The sequence below is a fragment of the Anarrhichthys ocellatus genome, unplaced genomic scaffold, assembly GCF_004355925.1.
Source record: "Anarrhichthys ocellatus isolate YVR2014 unplaced genomic scaffold, GSC_Weel_1.0 scaffold1734, whole genome shotgun sequence".
Lineage (NCBI taxonomy): Eukaryota > Metazoa > Chordata > Actinopteri > Perciformes > Anarhichadidae > Anarrhichthys > Anarrhichthys ocellatus.
Window position 1 is genome coordinate 1 of NW_022281708.1, and position 9,851 is coordinate 9,851.

The window sequence follows — 9,851 nt, forward strand, 5'->3', positions numbered from 1 at the left end:
CCCATTTCTACCTGCAATGCCGGCACAGATGTTGTTTTAAAGACCCCACTACATATTCTTGACGCTTGTATTACATCCAGTTTTCCCAACAAGGTTTTAGACGCCGACCTATATTCCACACAGCCGTAGTCTAGAACTGATCTTGGCTAAGTGGAGCGCAGAGCCGTCCTTCAATCAGAGGAGCGGCGGTTCGATCCCCGGCTCCGCTAGGAGCATGTCGATGTGTCCTTGAGCAAGACACTTAACCCCAAAATTGCTGGTGTTTAAGTTTGGATGTCTTTTCACATATTGAACTATGTTATTATTATAATTGAGGATATAAGATTGGGCATATTTTAGTTTTTGGATGTCATATTTATTTAAACATTTATATAAATAAATATATGTGAAGATAGCGTCATTTCTAAATCATACCACCGTAAATTTAAGAAATTTAAAAACTGAACCAACAGTCCAAACATCACAGCTACATAAACAGGCTCCACATGGAGGAAAAGCAGCGCTGCAAGTTCCCATCAGTGACAATTGTGCTTTTCTTTTAATACGTGTTGTGATGCTTCACAATCATTAATCGATGGACACATTCAGTGCTCTGACTGAGAACATGTTGACATCAAGTAGGATGTAGGCTCTCTCAATAAATATCTTTATTTACAGATGCTAAATAAATAACCTTATATATTATTATTGTTATTGCACAAAATGAGACTTTGTGAACGCACGTTTTCATGACGTCAGAGCAAGTTGGACGCAAATCTACCCAGCATGCATTGTGCGCCGATCGCCGGTGATTGATTCTGCGCACGCCTGGCTTATGTCGAACGAGCCTAATACCACTTCACATAAGTTTGGTTAAAGCAGTGGAAACGTATTCAGATCCGTGACTTGAGTCAAAGCACTAACACCTCACTGTGAAGCTGTTTAGAGCTACATTACAGATGTAGATGAAGATCTCCTCACACTCGTCTCCCTGACAGACTCAAGTCATTTCAACATTTATTCATTGTGAGAATGCAATGATCATCGAGAGCTCATCTATCAGCTGATACATACAAACAGAATGACTCATCATGGTTTGAGAGTTCAGTAGGAAACGTGTTGAATCGCAGCAGAGTTCTTAGATGGAGAGTTCAGTTTGTTCCTCAGCAAACATCTGTCCTCTCAGCGTCTCTTCATGTCCTCACGTCACTACAGAGACTCTTGTACTTCTGCTTCCATCTAGCGGCCACAACCTGGATTCTAACACAATATCACGTTTCCTTTATGACGCTCATTTAAATGTGAGTTCTAATGTTTAAATCTGTATCTGCATCGAGTCTCTAGCTGCTAAAGAAACGTTTTACTGTAACGATCAACGTGTTTGTTGAATAAAGTTTGGTTGAAAGAAGAAGAACTGAAGACTCTTGAAGATACTTTAATGAAGCAGAGATTTCATGATTCACAGAAGACGAACATGATTTCATGTGGAGATGACTCGTTATCTCAGAAGTTTAAATCATAAAGTAACATTTCACTTGACTCATAAAACTCACATCAAGTCAAACAAAGACACTGATGGAAGATACACATGAAACACATTAACAACATGAAACAATAATGAACGTTTCTGCAGATTGTTGATGTCGGCACTATTTGATCAAACACACTTTAAACTAATCAACAACACTACTCACACCTGGTGACTACAAGACATGATGTTTACAGAATCATTCAGAAAAACAGATGATATAGTTTAATATCTGAGTTTTTATGAACTAATGGTTAATGACTGCACATCAAGAAGAATGTGCACAAACACAGCAGATCACATTGATATTTATAGTAAAGCAACACACAGATCTTTCTGACCTCCAGTAGTTTAACTTCTCATTACTGCAGTGATGTGCAGGTGAATCCAGATCACCTGACATGCATTGTATACATCGTGCTCTCATGACCACGCCCCTTTTAGGGGGAAAACAACATAAACAGAAATATGAAACAAGTCTTTAAACTTCTACTTTAAACAAACCGTATATATTCATAACGCTATGAAGAAGAGCTGCTGTGGAGTTCATTGCACCAACGATTAATCCCAGAACATTGATTTGTAATAAACATACTGTCAGTGAGTAATCACTGAATGATGTTGTGACCGTTGCTACTGATAGCTTAGCTTAGCTAGCTTGAGTTGGAGGCTGCTGCAGTACAGTCATACAGCACCGCAGCATCCAACTGTTGGTTATTCACAGACAACACTTCTCTTAACCACACCTGCTGATTCAATCAAACATGTACAGAAGTCTTGATGAGATATGTAGTCACTGTGTTGGACGGGGAAGACTGAGGCTGTGACGGAGATCAACCTTAATTTATTAAAGTATCATGAACGCTCAGGTTCAGCCAGAGTCACACAATAATGATCAGACGTGTGAATAAAACAAATGTTTGTTTAACGAGAGATAAATGCAAATTAACTTCAAACTAACAAACACACGGTCAATTTCATTGGTATCTAAAGGATCATCTAAAGTACCAGTATGTGCGGACTGATGCATCGTCAGTCTAGACATCAGTGCCCCTCTCATCAGTTTACTTTCTTTTGATTAATGCACGATCCATGTACTTAAACCCTTCAACAAATCCTTTATCTTTTTGACTTGTTGCCATCTTTTTCAGCTTCTGGACCTTCCTGGCGTCCTTTTTCTTCTCCATCTCTTCAATCAGGAAGTCCAGATGGACGTAAGTCGACACTGAAACAGCCTTTAAGGCGATCAGCTCCAGTTTGATGACGTGCTCGTAGGCCTCATCCAGCCAGTGTGTTTTGTTTGCTTCAAGGTCTTCCATCTCTTTTTGAAGACTTTCCAAAAGACCCATCTTCTTCTCATTCTCTCCTTTATTCTTTTCATATTTGTCTTTCACATCTTGAAGAGTTTTCTTAACTTTCCTTGTCTTGTTCACAAACCTCCAGCTTTCTTTAACGTGGGCTGCTACAGGGCACTTCCTGGTACACACAGTGCAGCGGCCATCTTTCATGACCTCACACCATGAGGGATTGATGGCGATTGTGCATCCAGGGTAGTGACAGTTCTCCTCACAGACTTTGCAGCAGACAGCGCGTTCATAAAACAACCAGTTCCTTCCACCTCCTATAGGTTCTTTATCTTTGTAGGGCTCATCAACTTCCACAGTGAACTCTTCATTCGTCTTCATCTCTTGTTCATGTTTCTTCAGACCTTCATGAGTCTGCTGGATTTCATTCCGTTTCAGTTCAATGGATTGAATTCTCTCTTTCAGGTTTTGGATGCAGGCTGCCAGTCTAATCTGTTCATTCAGAACATTCACGGTTATCTCCAGCTTTTGAGATGCAGTTTTTTCCAGAAAGTCTGTGAACTGCTTCATTGCTCTCGTAGCTTTTTTATATTCATGTTCAAGTTCTTCTATGTCGTCTGTCCTGTCTTCGTTTTGGCAATTATTAAACTGGAAGTGAAGAGGCTCGTTCTTTTCATTTCTGGCACACTTGATGTTTGCAGCCTCGAGAGCTTTCAGAGCATTTTTAGTTGTCCTTCCAGGTGAGTGTGTGATGAGGGCGACAATGTTCCTCTCAAGGTCTTTTCCAAACAGAGACACCACTGAATTAAAGATGTACGACAGTCGGTCACAAAGTCGATTGTCGCCTGCTTTCAGCACCAGACCCACCACATCGATCTCATGAACTCCATCCTTTGAGCGGAACAAGTCAAATAGTCTTTGACTGACTATTACATCATGTTCAATCCCTCCGGTGTCTCCGTATCCTGGAGTATCGATGATGGTCAGAGAGTAGGGCAGAGTTTTATCTTCAAATCCGAAGATCTCGTACACGGTCACATCTGACGTCTGACTCTGTGATTGCTCTTTCTTCTCGTCCTCTATGATCTGAAACCAGACATCGTCCTCCCACTCCACTCCTATGGTGAAGTTTACCAGAGCGTTGATCAGAGTAGATTTTCCGGCTCCTGTTTCACCAACAAGCAGGATGGTTTTGTTTTTCTTGTTTGGATTCTTCTCACCAAGAGTCATTCTTTTCAGAGATCCAATTTTCTCTTCCTTTGGTCTCAGCTGGTAGACATTAGGAGATCCTTCATGGATCAGTTCTTTGTCGGTGATGTAGTCATATTTAGATGTGTTATTATTCCTGTTGAAACAACAATGAGCTCAAACGTTACTAACATGAATAAAATGGAATAAATTCACTCTACTTTCTGTGGTCTTTTTAAAACATGAATCTACTGTATAAATACAAACTATACATCTACAAGCTGACCAGTTACACCATCTGATGTTCTTCATTTAAAAATATCTGCCTCATCACCAGATAAAAACTAATGACAAAAATATCAGTGCCAAAGTTTAATGATTAAAATTTGCTTCTGAAAAATCTAATTTGATTTGGTTTCCCAAATGCTACATAGAGCTACTATCTCGAGCTCTTCCACCACAGGGGATCACTCTACATCTTCTGCCTGTGTCCTTCTAACATTTGAATAGAAATGATCAATCTTTTCAATGAACAAGATGAATATTTTTACATTATTATGTTAAATTATCTAGTCAAATGTGATACAGCAGTATTTACACAGTAATACATTTAAGGAATAAAAAACACTTAAAAATCCAGAGGCAGTTGGAAAGAAGGTCACGATGCACCGGATTAATGAACATTCGTAATCTGACATTTCCTGCGTAAACATGCAGAATAACCCACCCATCTGATGTGTGTGCTTATTCTATATGAACTGCTTTGATTTACATGTTTTAATGAAGGTAAACACAATGAACAGTGTGTGTGTGATGTTACTTCAGATTTAACATGTCTCCTGCTGCCTTCAGATGGCTTTAGGGATTTAACGACCTGAAGGAGAAACTTTTCATTCTGAATAAATCAGCCGTAGACAACAGATTAAAGAATCACTCCTGAAGAATCAATTAGTTCCACAAATAATTCTATTCATATGCTTACTTTAGGCAATATTGTTGGGAAACATTCCAAAAATGTTCATCGTTATGCAGATGATACCCAATTATATCTATCAATCAAGCCAGATGAAACCAACCAGTTCGCTAAATTTCAAGCATCCCTTAAGGACATAAAAACCTGGATGACCTGCAGCTTCCTAAGTCAGACAAAACTGAAGTTATTGTAGTAGGCCCAAACACTTCCAAAACAAGGTATGTAATGATATAGTTTCTCTAGATGGCATTGCCCTGGCACCCAGAAGCACCGTAAAGAATCTCAGAGTTATCTATGATCAGGATTTGTCCTTTAACTCCCAGATAAAACAAATTGCAAGGACTGTCTTTTATCACCTACGTAACATTTAAACAAATCAGGCACATCCTGTCTCAAAGGGATGCAGGGCTGGTTGAGGTTTATAGTTAGGGCTGGTTGAGGTTTATAGTTAGGGCTGGTTGAGGTTTATAGTTAGGGCTGGTTCAGGTTTATAGTTAGGGCTGGTTCAGGTTTATAGTTAGGGCTGGCTCAGGTTTATAGTTAGGGCTGGTTCAGGTTTATAGTTAGGGCTGGTTCAGGTTTATAGTTAGGGCTGACTCAGGTTTATAGTTAGGACTGGCTCAGGTTTATAGTTAGGGCTGGCTCAGGTTTATAGTTAGAGCTGGTTCAGGTTTATAGTTAGGGCTGGTTCAGGTTTATAGTTAGGGCTGGTTGAGGTTTATAGTTAGGGCTGGTTCAGGTTTATAGTTAGGACTGGTTGAGGTTTATAGTTAGAGCTGGTTCAGGTTTATAGTTAGGGCTGGCTCAGGTTTATAGTTAGGGCTGGTTGAGGTTTATAGTTAGAGCTGGTTCAGGTTTATAGTTAGGGCTGACTCAGGTTTATAGTTAGGACTGGCTCAGGTTTATAGTTAGGACTGGCTCAGGTTTATAGTTAGGACTGGCTCAGGCTTGCCTAGGACCAGCCCTAAGAGAAACCAAGAGAACAAAAGAGAGACCCAGTATTTCCACCTTAGAAAGAGGTAGAGAGAGTTCGTGTTTTTAAGCTTTGAAAGTCTTCATAATATTGTTAACATCATGTTCTGATAGTTCTTGTAGCTTTACAATAATCAGTGAAATGTCTCTTTATACGTTTAATGAAACCAGGATAACAGGAAGTCCTGTCGTCTGAGCCCATCAAACCTTTTCTCACTGTCTGATGTTTAGCAGGACGACGTGTTGTTTTGGTGTCAAATTTGTATATTTATAACAAAAAGACAACATTTTTCAGTATATGAGTAATTTAAATACTAATACATTAAATGTGATGATGTGTTTGAACATGACCATGCTACCGGGTGTACATTACATGTAAATTCACTGTAACCATCGTCCTCTTTGTCAGGTTGCCCTCATCATCATCCATCACAAAGAACGAACACCTTGTCAGATATCATCCTCTTCTTTACTGTGATGTTGTAGAAATGTTAGTGGTACTCACGTTGCCATGGTAACTGCTTCACAGGAGTTTAAGGATGGAGCACTTTAGGATGACAGAAAAACCAGTCAGTCAGCCACAGCTCCTGTCTACTGTACTGCAGTTATTAGAGGGGTCATGACTTTGTGCTAAGCTAACTCAGTAGCATTCTCGCATTACAACATCAATGTAATCAGAGTTGTTCACAGCCACAATAACTGTTTCAGCCAACTATCTTCTTGAGAGGAAACAATAACAGTTTATCTCTACATTGATGTTTTCACATAAATATATTTAGGGCTGGCTCAGAAAACTCATAATTTTTAATACTATTCATAAGATGATGGGTTATTAAAAAATTGTCTGAGCCAATTAACTTTGAATGTTTAGAGTTGTGAAGTTTAGAAAAAAATTCAAATGACCACATTTATTTCTGTTCATTATTTTCTTTTCTTATTATTTTCATCAGCTACTAATATTTCTTGTTCAGCACTATTAGAGATATGTAGAGCTAGTATTGAGAGGCGATTAAAATCAAATAAAAACTGCTTCTGACCTTTTTGTTCTCGTCACAGAACGAAGCAGCTAAACTACAAACATCGAAGCTGCCGGCAGCAGCAGCTGGTTTTGAGCTTCACTAAGCTAAGCTAAGCTAAGCTAAGTCATCTCATACGGCATTTATGTTGTTTATGTTTTTTCAACAGCTCAACAACTAAATAACCAGAACGTTTGGTGATGTTTGGACAAACTGAGCTCAGGATTAAGTTTAGAGTTTGTTTAACTTTCCTTCTGAAACAGTGACAAGGCCGATGCCCGTGATTGGTTCGGGTGGTGACTCCTGATTCTAAAATGTGGTTGAACATCATGAAACTAATCCTGCAAGTTTTGTGACAGTTGTAGAAACATTTATTTGATTGATAGTCGCATTATGTTTGTGCCACAACCATTTTTTGCATTTGTAAGGTTGGTCGATTTCGATAAATGTTTCAGGGTATGTTTCCTGTTTTGGACCTATTCTGTAAGTTGAGTGATGATTGGACAAAGAATTTCTGATTTATTGTCTGATTTGTGTTATGCCACGCCCCTCTTTTCATTTGTAGCGCCCCCTGGTGGTTGATTTTACTAAAACTTTCAGAGGCTCTTGTAGACATGTTGAGCTAGTTCTGTGGTGATTGGCCCAATGGTTGTTGACTTTAGTCTGGTTATGTCAATATCTTTCAATATCTTGAAAACGAAATAAGATATACAACGATCCTCAGAACATTTTGTAATAAACAGAGGTATGGTTTAGGAGAAGATGTCAAACATGTGTTATTAAAATGGCGGACAATGTAGTGGGCGGACCTCTGAAGTCAGAGTGACAATTTTGTAGAACACATTCAGCTGGATATGTGTTATGGATATGTGATAAGTCAATCGGACTCATAGTGTTGGGGTGGCACGTGTGTTTCAGTTTGGCGGCACCTAGTGGTCGATTTGTATTAAACTTTCAGGGTCAGTTTCAGGTACTCTTGTGGACATATACTGGTACTTTTGTGGTGATTGGCCCAAAGCTTGCTGACTTTGGTCTAGTTTTGTGCTAAGCCACGCCCTTTCAAAGTTCATTGATCAATATCTTGAAAATCTCATCAGATATCAACAAGCTTTAGATACATTTTAATGAAGTTAATCCAATAATGACGCACATATTTGGTACAGATCTACGGTAGAAGGAGATAGCAAAAATCTGTTTTTCAAAGAATTCAAAATGGCGGAAAATGTAAGTAGGCAGAGTTCTAAGACTCTTTTTTGTAGATCGGAGGTTCGGGGTTAGAATAATAATAACAAACCGGCACTAATCTCATGAAATTGGGCAACATGGATTAAAGCCACGTGACACACTGAACGGGGGATGAACCACATTTGAATGTCACTGCGCTGCTGCTAAGATAATAAATAATATTCTGACAGATCTGCAAAAGAAATCTTCAAAACCAAATTTAACAGAAGCTTTGAAAATGAAAACCTTTTCAAGCGGATCAAAAGCTTAATAAAGCTCCAGAAACAAGATGAGACCATTGTTATTAACATTGTTGTTATAATGTAATTCATTTAATACTGATCAAGTATTCTTTGCAATATGTTGTTTCCTCATCAACCCAAATTGTGATTCATCTATTAAACATATTTACGTCTACAAGCAAAACAAGTGCCAAGATTTTATAAACGGAGATTTACCTCCACACCCTGGATTCTTATCATGTTTTAGATCTTCTTTCATAATCATCTGTAGTCATGTCTTCTGATTATAACACGTAGCAGTGGTTGAATTTTGCATCATAAACTACAAATTTGGAAAATTCATAATTTGTAATAAAATTCATAAGATGATGGGTTTTTAATAAATTGTCTGAGCCAATTCATTTGAATGTTTAGAGTTGTGAAGTTCAGAAAAAAATTGAAACCACATTTATTTATGTTCATTATTTAGTTTTTCCATAAAGAAATATACATTTTGTTGATTTTTTGGGATAATTTTGCAAGTTTAAATTGAGACCAGAAGCTTTTGTAAAACCCTGAATCGACCTGATCGAAGGAGGAATCTGAAACATTTCTCAGGAAAAGTGTGGTGTCCATAATTATAATAATAATATGTCTATCAGCTACTAATATTTATTGTTAAGCGCTATTAGAGATATGTAGAGCCAGTATTTAGAGGCGATTCAAAACAAATAAAAACTTAGCAGCAAGCGGCAGCTAAACTGTCAAAATCAAAGCTGGTTTTGAGCTTCACGAAGCTCAGATAAGTCATCTCATATGTCACAATATTTAGTCCATAAGTTGCTGTAATTATACCGTAGGATCATTGATCGTGTTGTAAAGTTGTACTTCTAATCTACAGAGTTCTCTTCACCTTCTTCTAACATTTAGTTGTGGATCAAATGAACCTTTAGATTTATACGGTATTCAGTAAGTTAGTAAATTCACATTTCTCTTCATTTGATCTTTTGTCTCTCAGGCCGCTTCACCAACAACATTATATTTCATGTTTTAAGAGTTTCTGATTTCTTCCAAAAGGTTTTGATGATGTCATTGACTTTCTGATTAACGTGCTCATTAATATGCTTTAAACCACGATAGTTACTTTATACATTTAGTATTTCATCATTCGTGTGTTCTTACCTGAGCTGTTGGTCTCTGCTGAAGAGGATGATGAGGAGGAAGAAGAGCAGAGAGTTTATATGTCAGAGAGGCGGGACGCTCTGAGGTCACATGATTTCACTGAAACACTCTCAGAGACTATTATTATCCGCTCCTCTGGTGCCAACCTGCTGTCCCTTCCACTCAGGACCAAGCACCGGACACGGGGTGACCGAGCCTTCTCCAGAGCTGCCCCCTCCCTCTGGAACTCTCTCCCCAAACCCATCCGAGACTGCACTGACCTCT

General features: G+C 38.6%; 1 protein-coding gene across 1 annotated transcript; it reads right to left on the reverse strand.

The window, feature by feature from the left end:
• Positions 1–1,398: 1,398 nt before the first annotated feature.
• On the reverse strand, positions 1,399–9,605 carry LOC116377836 (uncharacterized). The gene is made up of 3 exons (XM_031839577.1): positions 9,588–9,605; positions 6,450–6,491; positions 1,399–4,156 (listed from the first exon to the last, which is right to left on the reverse strand). The coding sequence occupies exons 2-3, from the start codon at positions 6,455–6,457 to the stop codon at positions 2,572–2,574; spliced, it is 1,593 nt and encodes a 530-aa protein (XP_031695437.1). The 5' UTR covers positions 6,458–6,491; positions 9,588–9,605; the 3' UTR covers positions 1,399–2,571.
• Between the last annotated feature and the right edge of the window lie 246 nt (positions 9,606–9,851).